We start from the raw sequence: 23,087 nt of genomic DNA on the forward strand, positions 1-23,087 counted from the left end.
AATGGCGTTAATGCAAACATTTTATTATCTTACTGAAAAGGGGTGACAGGGAAAAGATTAGATATAACCACACCTTCCATTCTTACCACACTTAAAGAGTATTTCAACTTAATGTATTGATGCTAACATATCTATTTTGTTTGCGTAAGAAATTTAGACAACATCAATGATCATTCTTCAGAAACAAGAACTCTTTATTTGGTTAAAAGGAGCACAGGGACATTTGAAGACCAGATAGTTACAACTCTCTCTTGAGAAGAACAAGACATAAGCATTGAAGACACTAGAAGGAGATAAGACAGAAAGGAGCTGCCATTTACTATCTAAAGCAAACCCTCAGCAACGAATATTCAATCATTGAAGAACTCCAAGCCATTTTCACATGAATTCATAGTTTCTTTCCTTCCTGAATTGTCAGTGTACTGTGCTTAGCTCCATACTGATGGTGACCATTCACCTGGTTCCAACTGTAAGACTTCATCATCTACTAATATATTGAGAGGCTAAATGCAGCTAGGGAAAACTTCTACAAACTCTGCAACTATCTGCCTCCAGGGTCAATCCCAAACCCCAAACAACCATCTATGTTTTGTGAGCAAGAGAGGGACCACATTGATTCCAGAACCCTCAGAGAGCTACCTGTAGTTATATAGGCAACATGTGAAGACATATGATTTATATTGTATATTGTATATGCCACTTCCTTTGTTCAGATAGACTGCGTCACTGTTTGTACAGCTATTAATAAAGCTATTTTATTACAAAATCTGTTGAATTTTAAACTAAAAATAATTGTAAGGCACATGTCTTGCACAATTGAAATTAGACAATTCTTGCCTCTACGTAAAATGTTTGAGGAAATTTGTACCACAGTTAATGAAATAGCTTCTTATTTCTGAAGAGATTTCCTAAACATTCACTGACCAAAAGCAGAGAAGCAGAAAGACGACGAACCATTTCTTGAGAAGAAACTTTTTCTATGGTAGTATATTTGTGTGTGTGTGGAGTCAGTTGACAACAGTAATAAATTTCTTTAATCAAAACAGCATGTATTGAAAAATGAAACACCATAAAAATAAATATTAGAACAATCCATTTTTATCAAACACTTATGCAAAGGTAAAATATTTTGCACACTGTAAATTTCAATACAATTTACATTACATTAACTAGATTACAACTTATGAAAGGTGAAAGAAATGAAAATAACTGCTTCCAACACACATACTCCTGATGTGTTGATAGCAATTTTAACTGCATGGTCCATTCCATTTGCTCAAAGTTTGGGTGCATCCTTTAGCAAAATAAGCATGTCTCACTCCATTATTAGCACAGCATATTTTGTAAATGAAATAATAAACATATAAAATTATTTTAATATTTGCCTCAAGGGGGAGCTTACAGTTCATCTTGCAGATCCTCTGAGGTCTCAAGCCATTCCAAGCTAATGTTCTGATGCCATTCCTTATACAGATCCAGAATTATAAAATTCTATTTTCATTTCTGGAGTCAAATCAATGAATTATTACACTTCCATGCCACTTTCCTTTCTGGTGCTCTTTGAAATCCACAATGTGGACTGGTTTGGGCTAGTTTTTGTTCTTCCTTTACTGAAAAACATAAGAAAAAATAAATTCAGTGCCTAAAACTTCTTATCAAACTAGACATGTCTTGGTCCAAATGGAGATATCTTATACATGTATTTATAAATGGGTCTTTCTTCTCTCACCAGCATATTTTTCCATTCCTACAAAAAATTCTAGATTATTCCAATCTGTGAAGATGGCATACAGTTCTTATGAATGATGACACAAACAAAATATATCTTTCCCTGTTTGACTCTTCATAATTTAGACTTCAGATATACACATACAAAAACATGTCTGACACAATATTTAAAATTTCCATGTTATTCGCCAATAAACCTTTATTTTCTTTGATCAATGATTTGTTTAAACCTTGCTTTTTGAATATCCTGCCACTAATGTATGAAGAATTTAATGGAAAATCATCAAAACAATGCTGTTGTACTAAGTGTAAGGACAGGCTTATACCCCTCCTCCCATCCATTTTACTGTCCTATACGGAAAGTCACTCGGTCCCTGAAAGCTTAGTTGTGCCTCAGTCTCTGAAACCAGTGTAGTTCAATAGCAGATTCATGCTTTGGTAATTTCGGAGTATCTGAGTTCCTCCAGGTCTGTGATATAACTTCACTCTTGTCAGAGCTGGAACTCTGGCCCGCCTTTCCAGCTTGTGCCTGGGGCTCTGCTGTCTTCTGTCCATAAAATGGTCACTTTTCAGGTACCTACAGAAGTATCTATTCTTGAGTTTACCCAAGTCATTCTCTGGCAGATTCCTTGTCAAGATTTCTCTGGTCTAGTTTCCTGAGGATGACCTCTCGCCTGGAGCACTATTCTTTGCCTGTCATGTTCACTGTGCCCTGCACCTACCTCCTCCCTGACCACCCAGCCCCAATTTCCAGCCTCTGCCCTAATCCCCACAGGCATCTTCCCATCCCCTCCTCTCCATCCACCACACATTGCAGAACTCCTTTAAAGAGAGAACTATTTCTGAACACACCTGACCATTACAATTTTACAATATTATTTAATTCACTTCAATGTAACTGATTTTACACTAATAAAATATTATGTCCATGTTGTACGTTTGGTAGATTTTCATCCAAATAAGTAAGATTGAAACAACTTTATTCTACAAAGTCATTTAACGTGAATGTAAAATAAATCAAGCAAAGTTTATAAAAAGTACATTTTTTAAATGGTAAAAAAAAATAAAGGGGTTAATTGTTAATTTGGCTTTTGTGTAGAATTAGTATTTCACATAAGAATTACTACTAGTTAGGAAAATAAGAGTTATTTTGGACATGACATGGAATGAGAGAAGCCATCATGTGTACCAGATTGGAATTTAAACTTTCTGCAAGGCACTCAGATGACAATGGAGTTGAGTCTTTGATGAAGTTTCTCCTGGCTTTCCTGGAAGAAAGGAAAAGGGGAGGGTCTAAGAACCAATGAATTCAGGACTACAGCTAATTCCGGCATCTGGAAGGTGCTCTATTTTGGTTTATTGTCTCACTCTGAGAAGTTCAAACAAGTGAAAACTCCACAGATCTTCAAGCTGTAAAAACCTGGAGACACTGAACAAATAGAATCACCACAATAATACATGATTTGGAAGAAAAGAAACAAACTTCAGAGAAAACTGTTATTTGGCAATTTAATAATTTTCACTTTATAAACGAGAATGTCTAAATAACATGTTTATTAATAAATCATTTTTTCAAGCCAATTTGCTGCTTTACAGATCTTCCCTAACAGTTTGGCTGGATGAAGGATTTATATCAGATCCTCCCCTCTACTTCACTGCTTTCCATAATGATAAATCATCTGTCTAAAGTCTTAAGAATTAGGGCAAGAAACTAAATATTTACTGTTGTCTTTATTCTATTGAAAAAGAATCTTTGACTATGTTCCACATATATAGGAAAGCCAAGAGAACACAAAGTACAGTATTAATTTGCCAGGCTTTATTTATCATTATTCAAAAGGTTTTATTTTAATATCCAGTTAATTGTAGGTTGGATCCTCTTAAAAATTTATGTGATAAATTTAGAGCTTACATGTATTTAATTTTTTTTTCTGGGGCTTTCACGACTTGGTGGGTTCTTTAGGACTTATTTAAAAAAAAAAAGAAGATGAAGTCAAAAGAGAAAAATGAATTCATTTGCACATCCTTCCCTGATGGAGACAATCTCTTGATCAGTTCTTATTTCATAATAAAATACTCAAAGATCTTTAGTTTATTCTAGCAAACATGCTCTTATTTAAACCCAGTATCTTTTCTTTTTCATTTTAACACATACATATATTTCATATTTTTATTTAATTGACAAATTGACATATGTGGAAAAATGTCACCTCTCTAACTCAAGGGGAAGGGTAGCAGATATGAAAGTCATAATATTACCCAGAAGTCTTGCTATTAAGATATATAAGCATTTTATTTCAAGATATCTGCCAAAAAGTGACATATTTTTACCACTGTGCTTTATTTCCTAATCTTAAAAGATTCTTTTGAAATAAAACAGAAGCCTATGTCTTGAATTTGGAAAAGGTACTACAAAGTACACCTATAAAAATCAAGTCTTACACATAGCTTGACATGTACATTGAAAGGTTTAGCACTAATTCTTATACTTAATAAACAAGAACAGTGTAGTATAGTGCATATGTTGTAAGCTTACAAGCCTTCAAATGTCAAATCCACCATGTGGACTAGCTATGGGATCAAAGGCAGATTAAGTAACCCATCTAAGCCACCATCTTCTCAACTGAAAAACAGAAACAGAAGGAAACCTTCTTCATAAGCCTTGTGAGAATTAAATGAGATACTGCATGAATTCTATAATCAATGTATATTTTATTAGATTGTATATACAGGATTTGTACTGACAGACATGAAAATCAGAAACTTCTTAAGGCAAATTAAAAATATAATTAATTTTATACTAATACAAAGACTTCTGAAAACCTGCTAGACTTTGAATAAATACAATACACTATTTAAAGTGTTTTCAAGTTGTCTCTACATATATAAGTTATTTACCTTTTATGTAGCATCTGGAAACAGCAGGTTCCAAAAGCAACTAGTATCAGTAAGAGCAGTGGTATTGTTGGTATGACAACATAAATTAGATTGGGAATTATGCCTATAAAAGTAAAACAGGTTTAGTGTGCAGGGAGTAGAGTAAGGATTCTATCACCAAAAAATGTATAAGAATTGTCAAAAAAATTAAGGTAAAATAGAATTATTGTTAATAGATTCCACACAAGTTTCTTCATAAAATACTGAAAAATCTAATGAAATAATACACAGTCATGTGCCACATAATGACATTTCAGTCAAAGACGGATCGTATGTATAATGGTGGTCCCATAAGATTATAATGGAGTTCCCCTATATAGATGTCTCATTTTTATCTTTTATAGCATATTTTTACTGTACCTTTTCTATGTTTAGATACACAAATACTTACCATTTTGTTACAATTGCCTACAGTATTCAGTACAGTAACATGCTGTACAGGCGGGTAGCCTAGGAGCAATAGGCTATACCATATAACCTAGGTGTGTTGTAGGCTATACCATCTCGGGCTGTGTAAGTACACTCTATGATATTCACACAACCACAAAATCTCCTAACAATGCATTTCTCAGAATGTATCCCTGTTGCTAAATGATGTTATGACTGTATTCATGTTTTGGTAAAAATTAAGAATTAAAAACAAAATTGTACTGCACTGGTTGTCATGTTCCAATTCAATATCCATACTTTTAAAACCATTATTAAATCTGCAATTGAGACATGGGCTATTTTCATAATATATTAATGATCTTAGCTATCTCACTCCATTAATCCTTCTCAACATTACTTAGAGAAACAAGCACTGATTATTAAAGAATAATGATTATTAAAATCATTGTTGACTTATTGAATAAATAATTATCCTAACCAATAAGCTCAGTGCTGTGATGATATTCAAGAGTCTCTGGGATTAAACCTAAATATGTAAATATTAACTGATGATACAGTCATAACCCAGAGACATAAGACTCCAGACACACAAGACTTGCTCTTAATTAAATTCTAAAATGAATCATTTTTTTAATCCTGTTCCATTACACTTAATAATGTTAGGTATTCTTAGTAAAATACAAAAACTACAACATTGAAATCCCATACAGCTTAAAATGACATTATTAAACATTTTTTCAATGTCATAAGAGGGAAAATATTCCTAAATGATATCTTTACTGATATCTTTAATTAGGTTTAGTTAGATGTTGTGAAAATCAGGCACCTGAAAAGTGAAAAGCCCTAAGTCTTAATGTCATGTCTACACAAGAAAAGCAAATTGAAGATTATGAATTTAGTTTGAAAATTAAAAGTCATCATCGTGACTAAATAATTCTGGTCAAAGTGGACTGGGCATAGATCAAGCTATCCACTTAATTGTACTTCTTTGTTAACAAAAGAAGGCAAATTAATGAGGTCCAGTGATGGGATATTTAGGGGATAATTTGCTATGCTTTCATGTAATCTTTTAAGCCTCCAACAGGTAACTTCAAGCATTTTAAGGACTCAGGAAATATTTCTCTTCCTCTTCAAAATGCCATTATGATCTCTAATATATAATAGTAAAGAAAAAGAGATAGTATTTCCTATTCTTTTATGGATTTTGGATCACCTTTGGAAAGATTCTGAGACTTTGGGTCTTTCCTGCAATCTTCACAAAGCAACTAGAATAAACATTTCTGTCCAACTGGTACAGGCTGTGCTAAAAGGAGTCCCTCACTGTTGAGAGCAGTTTCTAACATGCGATTTGCATTGGGGATTGCATTTTGTTTCCTTTGCAGGCAGCGGTGTGCTGGAGGTGGCTGGGTCGGGAGTTCATTGCATGCATCTCTTCCCAACCTGCTGTTCAGTCAGGTCACTTTGGTAGCCTGAAATGGGTCAGGGTAGGAGTATTTATACCATCAAAATTGGCAAAGGCTACAAATCAGGCCTTTTATTTTATACTCCACCTCCACCCCAGCCAATCTCTAAACATTTTCCAGCACACCACTGTTTAAAGGCCACTGAATGTACTGATTTGCCTCATGATACCTACATGTTGTTGGGGAAGTTCCTCATAAATCCAGGTTTAAATCACTTTGTTCAATACCAGATACATCAACTTCCAATTGAACTCTGAAGAAAATAAAATAGGTTCTTCTATTCAAAAACTAGTTTTCTCACTTAGTTCAAAAGGAAATTTCCATAGGCCCGTATTTAGTGCACCACTTTCTCAAGCAACAAGAAAAGTTTCACTGGGATCAATGTGAAGCAGCATTTGAAAGTACAGTTCTGTACTTAATAGGAGTTAAAGACATGTATGAACTAATTACCTGCTTCAGTAACAACCACATTTTGATGGGTGTCTCCCGGTTGGTTTGTAAGATAAGGCTTTTCTACAGGGGCTGTTGGATTAATCTCTGTAAATAATAAGTACAGACATCATATATGATGATTAGAGAAGAGATATGCAAACATAGATAAAATAAAAGTTTATTATAAAACAATAAAAACACTATGATTTTGATTTTTGAACAGTTTACAACAAATAAAATATGTTCTGAATTTAAATTTACATGAAATGATGTAACTACAAAATCAACATTTAATTATCTTTGAATAAATGATGTACTTGGTGAAATCTCCCTGCAACTTTAAACTGCATTTAGCAATCAACAGAAGGTCTGTGCTGATGACAGCCTGATACAGGCAATAATGACAAAGTTGGCACAAAGTTAGGCAAAGATAAGCAAAAATTGGTGAACCTAAGAATGTGAGACATTAAATGCAATTCAAAGACAAGCAAAGAAGACTTCCTTACTAATATCAGTACAATATTTAGGTTTGTCCTTACAGTAATAATCAGCAGATTACTGTATATACATTGCATTTGGAATTGATGATCCAAACAACAATGTTCCAAGGCATATTTCTGTTCTACATAAACAATGCCGTCCTTGAATTTTCTTTCCAATTGTGTCTACTTTTTTAAATAACAATAATAAATTAAAGCTTGCAAATTGTTCCTTTCTCTGGTTTTATCAGATGAGATCTCTTCAATTTCTATACACTTAAAATGTTGAAACTTCTTATCATGATTTGATATGCTCTATCTCCTATTTTTTTCCCATGGGGAACTATTTGTCAAATCAATTCCGTGAAAGTAAATTGAATTAGCAAGAAAAAAATTTGCTTTCATTTGTTCAAAAATGTAATTCTATATTTACTTTTGTCAACTGATGGAAAAAAACACATGTAGCATCTTATATAGTCTTTAGAATATAGAAGTATTTTAAGTGTAATATTTACTACTGATTATTGTCATAGAATTTCTCTTCATTGGAAGTTTAATCATATACCATCCTGTAATAATATTTATTACTCTTATATACAATTTTTTCCCTTGACACTTTAATAGCCTCCTGTAGGTTTCAGATTCAGTCCTATTCTACATCCACTCTCCTACAGAAGATAGTCACTCTATGACTGTAGGTGGTCAACTAGTATTTATGCAATTTATCAACAAAAAACCAATTATTTAAAAAATAATTTAAGAAATTTTAAATTAATGTAATTGCCGATTAAATAACACAATTTTAGAAACATAATCCCATATATGCTATGTTTAGTATCTAAGAACAAGAGTGCCTAAGGCAATTTTAATACAAAATTTAGATTCAGAAGTATCTCCATCAAAGTGTCTTGGGTGACATTGGTAGACCCAAAGAATAGATTTGCAACTCACAGGTCAATAACAAAAAGGGAAGATAGGAGAGTAAGTAAACTTAAAGGTGAATTATTCAGTTTCTGCATAGCCAGGTTAATATTTTACCACTTTGGATGGCACTGGTCATGCTCTTACATGGTGTGTAGAAGCAGAAACACAGCCAAAGTTCAAATCACATAGTAGTTATAGTAAAGTTAGAAAATAATTCATAATAATCAGTGTTATAATTTATAAATTTTAATTAGCTATTACTCCTTAGTTCTCTAACCTTCTCATCACTAAAAACAACAAGAGAATTTAATCAAACCAACAACATCCTTCACAAAACAGACACTAAGCTCAAGGACAGTTAACTAAACAGAAAAAAATCATGTTAAAGATAAATAAATTAAAAAGTGTAAAAAAAATTAAAAATCCTGAGCAGATTGTAAGACCATCTATAAACCTGTGCATATGTGTCCAAACAATAACTACATAAAGGAATCTTTTAATAAATATAGATTATTTGAGGATTTGGGAAGAATGTAGAAGATAAAGAAAAAACTTATTTTATGTCTCAAATGGTCTTACAGGAGTAATATACACTTAAATTACCTAATACAAAACAAAAAAATTATGAGGTTGTTAGTGTCCTACCTAAATAATGGGGTAAGTTTGAATGCAAACAAGTAAAATAAAATAAAATAAAAGGGTCAAATAGTTGATCTAAGAACTCAAAAGAAAGGAAAGAGTAATGTATTAAGAACAATCTATAATATATTCTTTGTTTCATTCACACAACAGTGTCACAAATTTAAAATATCATAAAATTTCAACTTTATATTTTCCAAGCAAAAAATAAAGAGAAAGAACATAAGTGCATAACAGACTTAGCTTTGCAAAGGCTTCCAGGAGGGTAATGATGGGTTTAGCAACCAAGGGGGTTAAAGAATAAACTCACCAGGGATATAAAAAGTTGGCTAATACACTCAAGAGCAGGAGGAATGTAAGAGAAGGGTAAGTCTAATCCAAATAATCCCTGTGCTTTATGGTCTTATGAGAAAAAGAATCATGTAATTTCAAGAGAATAAAGGAAGCGGCAGTACTCAATTATAATTGTCTTCCGTGAACACATATTATGAGGTCAAGGAGACAGTCCTTCAGAAGAGTTAAAATGACACTTCCAAACACTGAGGAGGAAAGAAACAACAAAAAATACCCTCAAAGCCTAAGGATCTAACTTGGCTTTCTCAGATGATTAAAAAAAAGTGATTCTATAGAGTTTTGATTAGTTCCTCTTTCAGTCAAACATCAATTCAGTTGAGCTATCCTCCTCAAAGTAATTCAAATTTACTATTTTCAACAGGAAATCACACTGGTATAGCTGAGGTCAATGTGATCTTCCCAATTTGCTGCATATGGCAAGAAGTCGGAGTTTTCAGAAGAAAACTAAGGAGGCATATTTCAAGAATAGGGGTTACAGGAAGAATGTGTCACATGCCTCTACTTTTTTCCACTATGGTGCAATGAGCTATGATCATTCTAATTTTCACTGAGGACCACATGCCAAGTATTATGCCATGAGATGATAAGCTAATGATCCAGGAGGAAGTTGCTTTGTTCCCTTAAATTCACCAGATAATCATCTAAAGAACTGTTGTCCACAGGTGTAAGTCTATATGTGCTTTGGTGACTTACAACTACTTCCCACATACTACACTAACTGTTTAAAATATTTTAAATATTTCCTGTTCATAAAATCTGCTTACAAAAACACAATTTAGTCTTAATATCAGAAATTATTTTTCTTAAAGACATCTCTTCAGATGTTTCTATTTCCTCCATTCTATTAAGCTCATTGGGCAGTTAGCGCTACAGCATACAATGTGCTTCAATATACTGAGAGATATGACCAGCTGCAAGGTAATTCCACATTTCATAGCAGGAAAACCAAAAGAGACAAAGGTAGTGAAGCTTAAAGACAAAACCTAATATCAGCAAATATGCACAAAATCTGCTATGTCTACCTATAATACTTCTTACCTGGTTCATACTTGCAAATGTAATTGTGCTTCATGTTGCACCTGTCGTCATTCCACTGATAAAGGTAGGGACCCCCAAGGCCAGGATTGGCAGTTGGTTGATGATACATCACAACACACTTTTCACTTCCACAGGAAGGTTCATCTGTGTACCAGTTTCTGCGAATAGAGAGCAACAAGAACCCTTAGATACATATCTTCTAAGTGAGTCTGCCTGTTTTCTTACATCTTCTACAGGTAACAGAACACTCCCTTTACCCTTCGGAGTCCCCCAGAGCACCACTGAGCTGCTCAAGATCTGTACTCACCGGTACTGGGAACTGCTTCCATCAGACCACTGGTAGAGATCTGGGCAGGCACCAGATGTTTGCCCATCTCCATTTCTCCAAAGCCCTATCCAGAAGTCACCATCAGAAATCCCTGTTCCAGGCTTTGTCAGGTTTTGCAACATGCTTTCTATTAACTTCTGTTCTGCTTCATTCTCAAGGCTGAGGAGGACTCCTCCCTCACTCTCACAGGCCAGGCGTGCCTCCTGGAAGCTCACGCGGCTGGACAGCTCATGGAAGTAGGCCATTTTGTAACAGGGATGCTTGACATCAGCAAAACACACCTTTTGGCCTAAAAAAAAAAAAATGATGCCCATATATTGATAATATGAACTACAATCATAGCACTACTAAGAATCAAAATTAAAGGACCAATCAAAACAGGAAACAGACTATCAAGAATGCTTCTCCCATTGAATCATTTTGTAAAGTTTATTTTCTAGCCTATTATTTCCAATTTGTAAAAGCAAATTGATTCACTAGCAAACATGGAACACAAATTTTTAAACCCAGTACTTCAAGGAAATGTTTGTTAAGAGAAGTCATAATTCTTCTGGCGTAGATTTTATAAACCAATTATCATAGCAAGTGAAAGTAGCTAAAGGAATTAGGTGTATACACCAAAGTTAGTTAAAAGGGCAAAGTTATGAAAGAAGAAGAATTCACACAGGAATTTAGTTATTAAAAACAAGTAAAACAAAACAATTTTACACAAGGTGTTCTGAAGAAGATGCAAAGTAGCAAATTTAAAGTATAAATGCTTGTATTTTGTATATCTGAGAGCAAATCCATTAAAATTAAAAGTTAATAGAAGTCAAAATGAAGGCAGTTGTAGTAATGAAAAATAATTAATATTGCATCAGAAATGACAGATAGATGTCTAGAGTACTACTTTTGAAAAAATTTCACTACCAATCACTATCAATTGAGTAGTTTCTGGTTTTGGGGGACATATTGTACATGAACTCTAACCCCTAGGCAATATCTTCTTTCATTTTACAGAGACAACTAGTTATAATTCCAAAGAAAAATTACCAAATATTAACTTAAAGAATCAAGTACTTAAAAAAAGGAATGTATTTTAAATCTAAAAAAAAAAAAAAAAAAAAAAAAAAAAAAGCCAGTGTCTTAGAGAACAGTTTGAAACAAACACATCATGAGATAAAGGTGCTGGTAAAATCTCATCAATGGCTAACTATTATCAATTTCTGTCAATTTAGATAGAAATCAGGGTAGGCTGAAATTTGGCCAGACTTGTATTTCAAAGATAGTTAAATGATTTTGCTCAAAACAAATAAGGTAATAAATATACCTACTTACAATACTTGAGACTTAAGCAGCAGCAAACCTGAGAAAAAATTATTTGTCCATTTTAGAGTCTCTATTTATATATTAAGCACATACTAAATAACAATGACTTCTTCAAATTTAACCTCAAAAATGCTCTACTAAACTAAAATTAGTTCCTTTATGAGTTTGAAATAAGATTGTATTTTTAAACCTTTCCTAATGCAGAGTTTTATTAAATTGAAATCTAAATTCATTTATACTCACCTTTCCTTGTCATTAATGTTAACTATTGATGGTTTTAGTATATATTTCTTTAGGAATAAAGATTGGGACCAGCCAAATGTCCAAAATCTATGAATAAACACATAGAATATTCTGAATTTGGAAGGGAAGTTTAAAATGTAATTTTAAAAAGTTTTTGTAAGTTTTAGCATTCAGTGTAACCACCTACCCAGATATCTATTGACTTTAAAAATCACTATATATGGTCTATTGAAAATAAATTTGTTTTGAGACATTAGGCAGAATAATGCTTAAAATAATTCTTGAGACCTCTTAATGGAATTCTGCTCTAACAAATCTGTGAATTCTTAAACACATAAACAGTAAATTTGAGTTTAAAAAAGACTCTTAAAATTAAATTTCATATACCTGTACATATTAAGCAGAATGAATTTTCCTAATTATTTTGTGCCAAAACTGCCAATATGCATGGTCATATTGGGTCATAGTAAAGCCATGTATATAACAAGGATATTACAGTGTATAGCACCAGTCCCCAACCTTTCTGGCACCAAGGACTGGTTTCATGTCAGGCAATTTTTTTTTTCAGAACTTTATGGGGGTACACACCTTTTGGTTACAAAACAGGGAAGACAATTTTTCCACGGACCGGTGTGGGGGAGATGGCAACCAATGGGGAGTGGCTGTAAATACAGATGAAGCTTCCTCACTTGCTGCTCACCTTCTGCTGTGCAGCCCAGTTCCTAACAGGCCACAGACCAGTTCACCACCCATCACCCTCTGGTTGGGGACCACAGATAAGATTTAGTTAACTCTACCAGCAATGGAATTCCTATTATTCTATTGTCTACACTTAGTCCTGTTCACCACTAAGCATGTGTGCCGAGATTATAGAGATAATCTCCACAACGGTCATGCTATCTTGCTTTGGTTTTCATTGGCTTCTTCTTTTGTTCAACTTTGATCTCTGCTCTCAACTGACAAGAATCCCTCTTTGTTGCTATTCCTTATCCCCAAATTGCTTTCCATATCCTCCATTACTCTTTTAGTCTTGCTCTGATTGTAGCTTAGATTTGGCCTTGGAAAACAAACCATAAAGTATTTTCTGTAAAATTAAGTCAAATTACTTTATGCTCCCATCCCCTCCCCCCTCCCCCATCTCCCCGAGTCAGCACCTTCAAGCGTGACCTAAGAAATTAGCAAATAGCTTTACTGCTTCCTTATGATTCTTCTCCATAAACATTATTCTTGTTAGGATTGAAGGCCTTTTCTACTACATATTTAATTTTGAAGCCTATTAAGAAAAGTGTCAATAGTCGGAGATTGGGGGGTGTTACTGTATAATACTTCAACACTGAAAAAAAATTAAGCATAAAGCTTTGTACTTTAATTATAGCACATCACACTCAGCCAGTGTATTCTATCTATTGCCCGCTCCTCAATTAGTAATTAATGACCCAACTAATACAATAGTGGATCCAGTAATGCAAGCAAGCCAACAATTGTCCCCCTCTGTCTCAATAAGTGTGACTGGGACCCAGGAGAAACACAAAATAAAAAAAAAAAAAATTAACGACTTCCCAAATAGTTAATAAAAAATAACATGATAGTATGAATGATCATGGAAAATGAGTTAAAGAGACTTCAGGAGGAAAAATCAGTTTGAAAATAAATAACCTTTGAGAAATGATCATGGAAGTTCCAATGGTTGACTCTAATACAATCAATATATTATTTAAAAAATTTTTTCCTAATGTATTATTAGGTTTTGTGATGATTTCATTGTTTGAAATGGTTGTCCCTGGTAAAATTCTAACAATATCATTAAGCCTACATTTTTATACCTGTAATTTAGAAGCAAGCTCTGTTTCCATTTTTACATATTTCTAAGTCCCCAAATATATCTTATTTACTTGCATTTTCAATTTGTTCAACTTTTCACTCCAAAAATTTTCAGACTTGGATTTGATTCCAGCACTTTTGAAATGTTAAATTTGTTCAACAGGATTGTTTTTCAAGATGTCAAATTAAAAAAAAAAACACAGAATAGCCAGATGTTTTAATGAGTAAGAAGTATTTATATGTAACAAAGCCTGCACACATTCAGAGGATGCCTAGGTATTATGTATATGCTAAAATTCACTGTTCATTATCTTTGATATATTAAAAAATGAATGCAACACAGATTTATCCATGATGAACATATAAAAATGGTGATGCGAATTGACTCATTTATAAAATTAAGATAGTGTTCTAATTAAATTCATAAGACAGCTTTAATTATCATGTGGAAATTTCTAATACCATTAAGTTGGTTTATAGAAAAGTAATAAAATCCTCTTTTGCAACCCAGAACTCCTTGTTCAGTATAAGTTTTGATACATATATATATAAGAAAGAATATTATGAAAAAGAAGCAATAATAAAAGAAAATCTATAGAATAGGATTATAGTTAAAATAATTAACAAGTAATAGTTCGTGGACCCTGGACAATAGCCAGCCTTGGCACTCTCTGTGCCAGGCCATCTCTCTCTGGTTGTGGATAATGAAATGGTCCTCGGGTCCTGGATGAGGGAGTGGAGGTTGTGATGGCTGCACAGCAAGGGACTCTCAGTGGAGAAGGACAGCAGCCCAGTGTCAACTGGAACAGACATATTAACTCCAAAGTTTGATTGACTATCAGCTGTGTCTACAGATTTTGAACTAAAAAGTCACTGACAGTTCAGATCTAGCAGAGCAATTTTCAGGAAATTATACATACATTGCACAATTTTTTATGGTTAATATATAATCAGTTAAAGCTGACACTGTGAATTTCTTTACATCCAATTCTATTTTACTACTGGGTTCCACCTTATTGTGCAAATTTGGTGCAAGTTGCAGCAAAAACGGCACAAGAAGCAGCTATTGAACTTCTCACCGCCATTTCAGCTGATCACAGTTGGCTGCTAAGGCAGTGGAACTCCCAACAGCTGTGAAACAAATGTTGCCCTAATTCCCAGAAAAGTTCTGTTAATGCAAATCTTCTGAAAGCAACTTTCCCACTTCTGTAAAGGCAAATCTTCCTGGAGAACAATTATGATTACCTTCCTTCTCATTCTGTGAGATCACATGGAGAATTTCCCTCTTACTTTAAAATTTATATTCAGATAAAATCTTTCATTGACATTTTACGAGATAGATAAGTAGTCTGAGAACCATATAATGGATTTTATTACACTAAACTTACATTTATACTGTCTATAAATTACTAAATGTCACCTAGCATCTGTAGTTGAAAACATCCTCTGATTGTTCACTTATTTATCTACAAGAGACCTTCCACACAGGATTCTATAAACATAATTGAGAAAAATAAAGTCTGAGGTAATGTATCTTTACAGTTATTTTTGTTAACACATTCTGACTATGTACCAGGAGCTAAATAATTTTAAATCTAAAAAGTACATAAATATTTAAGTTTCCTGCACTGAATTTTTATACTACCATGAAAAGAAATATATAATCCCATAGTTTCATGCATGCATACACACACACACACACACACACACACACGCACACACCCAGCTACATAAACAGGCTCTTTAGAGATTATGAATATTACCTACGAAAATAAACAATCCTATCACTGTCACAGCTAAGACTTTGCAACTATTTCCACGAATAAGTAGATGATTTTTGTCTTTTTTCTTAGCCATGAAAATTTCTGTGGAGCTAACTATTGGCAGAGGTTTAAATGCTTATGGCAATGATGTAAAAGTGGGACCAAACCCATATGGGTCATGGTAGTTTGGTTTTTCTTCCTGATTAGAAAGGCTCTATAATTTGGATTTATTTTTTCTGACTTTTTTGCTTTTTATTTACTTTCTGATAGTTGAGTGCTCAGTTATGAAAGTTATAAATTTTTTCTCATGTCTCACACTAAAATTATATATTTTCAATATTACAGGAGTATTAAGTTTATATCATATTTTTCAACAAAACATAGAAGACATATTACAAATGCCTACTGTTCAGTTATGATCTATGTTTAGTTGCAAAAAAGTGTTGTAAAAAATAGCATCTACATTGTAAATCTTCTCCAAACCAGACTGACCAACTTTGAACATTTTACTAGGATCTTACAAAATAATTTTTCATAATTCCTCTTACCCTTCTCAAAATCACACTGATAAATATACTGATACTATAATATACAGGGTAGCATGGTCTCTGCTGCTGACACTTTTGAACTAAAAAGAAAAGGAATATTATTGATTCTAAGTGGTCTGCTTTCAGTGTTCAATATTATGCCAACTTCTTAGGAATTTTTCTTATAAAGAAAGTTTTGTTAAAATAAACTTTTACTTTTTCAACAGGGATTTTATAATGCACTTAATTACATAGTGTGCTATAGCTGGAATCCATTCTCTTCTATTGACAAATAAAACCAAATCTGTAGTTTTAGGGATATTTTATGGATGGTGGTGGCAGCAGGCACCCTACTTCTCCAGCTGGGAAATGCCACAGCTTTCTGAGAAGACAATGAGATCCCTCTTTTAAAAATCCTAATATTTACAATAGAGATCAGAATAATAAATGGTAAACCAAGTAACAATGTGACTTAAGAGTTCATGTAGCCAATCAAAATGAATTAGTTTTGAATCCCAACTCTACATATGAACTGTGGGTACTTGGGATTACTTAATCTTTCCTGGACTCAGTTTTCTTACCTAAAAAGTAAGAGTGCTTATGAGTTTTATAGAAATAATGCTAATAATAATGGCCTGACTTTTGTCAATAATTTAGAATGTAGCACCTCACTTCTAGCACAATTTATGCCTTGGGTAAATTAGGAAAAGACAACCTCTCCTTGTTAGAGGTGGCAAAAAAGATCCCCTTATAGACCGTTCAACTAGAAAAAGTTGCCTTTGCCTCTAGGTGGCCTCAGCTCCAGGCACAGGGCTTGTCAAAGCTGAGCTGCTTCTCCTATTTTCTTGGCATGTACCTTGGCACAGTGCACAACCTGCAAAATTGTGTGTGAACCCTTTTAATCCTCCCAGCAATCCTATGATGTCAGTGCTCTTATCCCTTAAAAATGAGGCAAGAGGGCAGAGAAAATTTAAATAATTTTCCCAAGTTCCCACAGCTCATATGTACTAAAGCCAGGGTTTGTAACCAGGCCATCTGGCTCTATAGTCCGCGTTTTTATTAGATTCCTATGCTATCTCCATATATGTCTCAAACCTAATACAATGTGAGGTATTGCATGAACAAAGGGATTGATGAATATATACAGTCCACATGTTATCTATGTTAGAATCATTAGCATTGATTAGTTATTGATTTCTGGGTGGCACTGAGAGCTTATTTCTAAGCAGGCTTTGGATTTTCTATTGCTTAATATTTAGAACAGAATTAATATGGAAACACTACCTCAGAGTTTTCAAACCATGTATGTCCTTAATGGTTTTTTTACCTAAACTTTTTGTTTTTCAAATAAAACAAGGCTCAAATTGAATGTTTTCCCAATTACAAAGAGTATAACTTTAATCAAGTTGTCAGGCTGTGTTATATCATCAATAATATATTAAAATAGTGAAAGAAACAATCTCATCTCACAGTTGTACACATCAATCTACCGGTATGTGAATGCAAACATTACTAACAGAAAATAGTTGTAAATAGTAAAAATTATTAGTGAGTGAATCAGCTGGGTTTCCATTTTGGATCCTTTTATAAAACACTGCCTCTTTTTTAACAGTAATGTAATAGATATTGCCATCTTCAGGGAAAAGTTATAAAAACAAAACCGCAAAATGATGACAAACAGTTAAAAAATAATGGCTATGATAAATGGGTAGTTTATTAAATGACTAGTAATAAGATTAATTTGTTCCTTTCTTGCCCAAGAGATACTTAAAGTAATTGCATCTTTGAAAACTGCACCATCATCACTTTATGTTTTTGATGATGTCATGGAATAGTTCCATAGGCTGAGATACGCTCAGCAGTTTTTCTTATATCTGTCTTGCTATTATATAATATTAATCTATAGGCTACTGGTTACCACCCATGAATTTGCAATATTCTATGGTATCTGCATAATAAAAAGAGAGGTCACTAAATTACTCAATCTCCTAAATAAAATGTATGCCAGTTTTAATAATGTTAAAGTAATACATATTAAAGCGCTCTGGAGAAATCTGGAGATGCCATGAAATACTCCTAATGCCATTTGGCAACATAAACAAGTTGGGGGTCACTGCTGTGTACTCTAAAACTATCATGTGCTCTTCAAACACATCCTATCAGCTTAGAGTCCTGAATTTTGAACTTGTCTTCATATTTATTCACATCTCTATAAGTAAAATCCCTTTATTTTTGTCCTAAAGAAGAGGTTATTACCTGCCAGTCACTTCACAAAATTAAATGACTGTAGCCCCCCCAGATATTCTCTACACTTCTGTGTGTTGTAAGAAATTAGTACAAGTCTAAGCTCCTAGAAGTAGTTCCCCACTTAGAATCACAAATTCAGTAGATGCTCTTTGATTACTATCACCATGGTTACATATTTTTGACATATTTATTCAAGAAAATAAGGATGGCCACTAACCAATAAAAATAGTTTCTTGCTGCTGGTAGATGTTGTTAAATCTTATAGGTCCAATTATGATGATGCAGTTATTTGAAATGTTTATTGCTTACTAAAATACTTTCACTTTATTTTGAAATAATGCTTGGGACTTATAAAAAGGTGATGTATTTTAAAATATTGTAAAATATCTTATTAAATATTTTAAAATATTAAAATAAAGATATTTCTATGGAGAATTATGTGAGTGCCTTTTTTCCCTGGGGTAAGTGATTATTTGGGTATATCAGTTGGAAATTATAAATTGCTATATTGAAATATAACAAATAGAAATGTATTCCATATGTTATAAGTATGTTCCTAATAATGGCCCCAAATAGGCTGGTTTCAGTCTTCAGACACTTGAATAGAGATTTGGTAAATGGTCCCTAGTGGCATAAAAAAAGTGATGCACCATTCAAAACTTAACATCAACCAGGCAGACAAAAGACCTGTTAGAAAATATTGCTTCCAAAACATCAGGCTTCAGGCTGCTCTGTTCTCAGGCCATTGTGGCTGAAATATATCTTTAAAAAAAATTAGTCTTCAATTGCTAAAAGTCACAAATCAATTTACAGATGGTTAAATTTCAATGTGAATTTCATGACCAAAGACAATTAAATTATTCATAAGAAAAACATAACTAATTGTTTTAATACCAAGTAAACATCATCATTTATACTAAATCAAATAGATCATGTTCAGTTAATTAGAAATTTTCCAGATGTCACCTACAAGATGCCTATAAATACTTAATAGGAAAACACAGCAAAAGGTTTAGGACAATTTATGTACTAATAGAACACAAAATCAACTTAACTGAAAATTTTTTAAAGTTCTGTTTTTACTTTAGATATCCTTTTTCTACCTTTAGAATTTTAAGGCTTAGGAACAAGGATATACAAAAAGATCATTTAAGTCAATGAAGTGTTTCTATTTGTTTTAAAAGTACCTTACATTCAAAGCATGATCACTGCTGTTCATTCACTTGGATGAATAATTCTGATAAACACAAAGGCAGTGAGATAAGTAATTCACACAATCAGATGTGTCTATATATTGAACTTTTTCTTTGCAGCTAAATTAGAGAGAAAAAGAATCTAATGTCACAGCTTCTGTATCATCCTGCAAAAAAGTTTGTGGAGAGTGATTGGTAATTACACATGTAAGAATTATATTCTAGAGATGTAGAACATCAGAAATTGCCAAGGGGAAGATCAGTAACAATTAAGCTTAATATGCCGGTGAAAAAGGTCTGGCTTCACAACTGATTAAGTTGCTGTCATCTGTCATCTATTTCTACATCCACTGACACCTGTTGTACAGATACACAAAACGTAAAAAAGGACTATTTATGCTTTTGAGGTTAAAAATATAAACTTTTCACCCTTAAAAACACATATCCACATACATCCAACTAATAGTATAGCAAGAGATTTTTTTTCTTTTTTTCTTTTCTTTTCCTTTTTTTTTTTTTTTTTTTTTTGAGACAGAGTCTTGCTATATAGCCCAGGCTGGTCTCGAACTCCTGGCCTCAAGTGATCCCCTCCCCAACCCAGCCCCAATTCCTGAGTAGCTGGGAAGGGTAGTTATGTGCAATCTTCATGTAAGGACTATTCACATTCATCCTAGGCCACTGAGAATCTATATCCTTTTTAAGGGACCTTCCCAAAAAGTAAGGGAGGGTGAATGCTACATAAATTGCTCAACAATAGGACACTGAAAATCGAAAGAAAAAAAAAAAATCAGTGAAAACGCTGGGAAGCTTGCCAGTTTTGATCCATTTTCTTTGCACTGACTCGACAGATCTAATTGTGCACCTACTGTGGTGTGCACGAACCTGCAGTCATAACCAAGTATACCTCTGCCCAACTCCAGCTGACTTCATTTTCTAGAAAGTCCCCAACTTGGAACGAAGTGCATGCAAATGAAAGGCGTCTCAGACTCGCCCCCCCCCCAGCCCCCTCCCCCAGCCCCCTCCCCACCGCCTGTCTTTGCCAGGAGTCCTGCTGAGAACAAAGGCTGCGTCCCCAGGCATCAATAAGCGACCCACCGCGAACTGGTCTGGTCTCAGAAATCATCAGACTGAACACGAAGTCCAACCAGAGCAACAGGGGGTGGCATTTCTGTGTGCGGAGACTTTTCTGTGTCTGGGGTCTGTCTGCCTCGGTCCTACCCACCCCCACCCCACCCCACCCCTTTTGCAGGTGCCGAGCCCTGCCCTGTGGTCAACTCTCTTATAAAGAAAGTGGAAATCACACCTGAAAAAGGCTGTGCCCCTTACGATGAAGCAGAGGCTCGCTTCACGGCTTCTGAAGCAGTCACTTCAAAAAATTTTAAACTTTTCTTTGTGCGTGTTAAGGAGGAAAAGGGGGGAGAACAGCACAATCCATTTCTCCCCCCGTATTCTCCCGGCCCCCTACCCCGCACAGGTTTCCAATCCCCCCTCAGCCACTCCCCCCAACCCGCAGAGCCTCCGCCCGAGGGCAGACTGCCCCGCAGTGCCCGTGGTCCCCTCTCTGGCTCGTCCGCTCGGCTGGCGGTGCCCTGACTCACCGCTGACCACTCGGCGGCAGAAGGCTCCGTGGCCGCAGAGCAGCGCGACGCTCAGCAGCAGCGAGACCGCGCGGCTCATCGCGGCGCGGTGGCAGCAGCAGGTGTTGCGTGGAGCAAGGGCCGTCTCAGCCAGCGGGGCTCTAACCCCGCAGACTCCCTGCCTCCCGGCTGGGCCCTACTCCCGCCGCCCGAGCCCAGCTGCCCGGCCCCCTGCACGCATCGCCTTCGGCCGGGACCTGCCGCGGGGCGCGCTTGTGCCGCGCGCGGATGTGCTGGGCTAGAGCGCACGACTCCGCGGCTGCACGTTTGGGGACAGGGCACGGAAGTTCGGTGGTCGCGTGTCTGTCCCAGAGGCGAAGCAGGGGCCCGGGCTTGGACCCCACGGTGGCGCTTTGCTTTTCTCCCAGGCCTGTGACTAGTGAGGGGCTGAGTCCTCGCGCACGGGACGGACGCGGTCTCACAGCAGCAGCAGCAGCTGCTCTGCGCTGCAGGCACCGTCTTATATACCCACATCCCGAGGTTCCGGCCCCTCGCTAGTATTATAATAATTTTTAACTACTTCGTCTCTCCAGTCTTGCGGAGCATCCCCGCCCCTCCGCTAAAAACCGGAGCCACTTTGAAAAACGTCCAGTCAGCAGCCCCACCTCCTCCCCTCCCCCCTCCCCGGCCCCACTTTCCATTCGCCAACAGACTCCACACTCATTTATGTAAAATGTGACAGCTTTGCCATTAAACTCTGGCAAAAGTTGGATGCATTTGATTTTCTCAAAGATAAATGTCCATGGGGATGCCAAGTTGTGGGGCCTTTCTCTTTTTGTGCACCGTTGCTTGATCATATGTATTGCTAGATGCAGGGCACTAGCTACTATTGAAGATGGATTGGCAGAGTGGGAGCCCAGGCTGCTCAGTGAATTATACAATGTGGCAGGTATTTTTCCCCACCTAGGTTCTACAAATAGATTATTTCCAAGCAGGTTGTTTGACGAAATTGCTGCAGGAGCAAACTGAAGAGAATATTTGAAACATGGTTTTTGCAACTGATTTAAATCTCAATATTTGCAACTCCAGAGAAAACCATCAACACAATATAAATATTCTGAATTCTTGGGAATTTACTAGATACAAAATCTATGAATTTTTTTTTTTTTTTTTTGCAATCATCTCTTGGTGACCTATGTTTATATTTGAAGTAACACTCATTTTAAAACCTACAAAGACACTTTTTCATAACCTGTCTTGCTGTTTATTATAACGGTCCACCCAAGGACTGTTATATTCAGTTTCCTGGAGTGCTGGAAAGTTGTTGATGAGGGTTTAGTCTATATCTGGTCTGTGGTATGAACTCTCATGATGAGCTTCGGTAGAATTGGTATTTTCCCACTATGTTGCTTTAAATGTACAAAGATTTGTTGAATAAAATTCTTTGCCTTATAGGGAAGGACACTTTCTTCTCACTCCTTGCTGTCTTTGGTTTTCAGAAGCTACAAATATGCTCTAAACATTTGTTGGATTGTTTTCTTGGAAAAAAAGGGAAGTTAATACTGCTACAGTAAAGACTAGTCTTTCAGAATTAGAAATTTTAGCACTTGGAAGGAACTCAAAGCTTATTAAATCCACCCGACTCATGAAAGTAGAATTCTAAAATAATTACAATAATGTCTACTCTATTCACTTT

General features: G+C 35.2%; 1 protein-coding gene across 3 annotated transcripts; it reads right to left on the bottom strand.

The window, feature by feature from the left end:
• Nucleotides 1-173: 173 nt before the first annotated feature.
• Nucleotides 174-21,882, bottom strand: CHODL (chondrolectin). 3 transcript variants are annotated; one of them, XM_069472429.1, is made up of 6 exons: nt 21,413-21,882; nt 10,692-11,001; nt 10,385-10,542; nt 6,969-7,055; nt 4,627-4,729; nt 174-1,610 (listed from the first exon to the last, which is right to left on the bottom strand). In XM_069472429.1, the coding sequence occupies exons 1-6, from the start codon at nt 21,489-21,491 to the stop codon at nt 1,526-1,528; spliced, it is 822 nt and encodes a 273-aa protein (XP_069328530.1). In that variant the 5' UTR covers nt 21,492-21,882; the 3' UTR covers nt 174-1,525. The 3 variants fall into 3 exon arrangements, with proteins under 3 accessions (XP_069328530.1, XP_069328532.1, XP_069328533.1); XM_069472431.1 differs by lacking the exon at nt 21,413-21,882 and adding an exon at nt 20,681-20,776; XM_069472432.1 differs by lacking the exons at nt 4,627-4,729; nt 21,413-21,882 and having other exon boundaries at nt 1,510-1,610; nt 10,692-10,957.
• Between the last annotated feature and the right edge of the window lie 1,205 nt (nt 21,883-23,087).

The sequence above is a fragment of the Eulemur rufifrons genome, chromosome 7 (genome assembly GCF_041146395.1).
Source record: "Eulemur rufifrons isolate Redbay chromosome 7, OSU_ERuf_1, whole genome shotgun sequence".
Taxonomy (NCBI): Eukaryota; Metazoa; Chordata; class Mammalia; order Primates; family Lemuridae; genus Eulemur; species Eulemur rufifrons.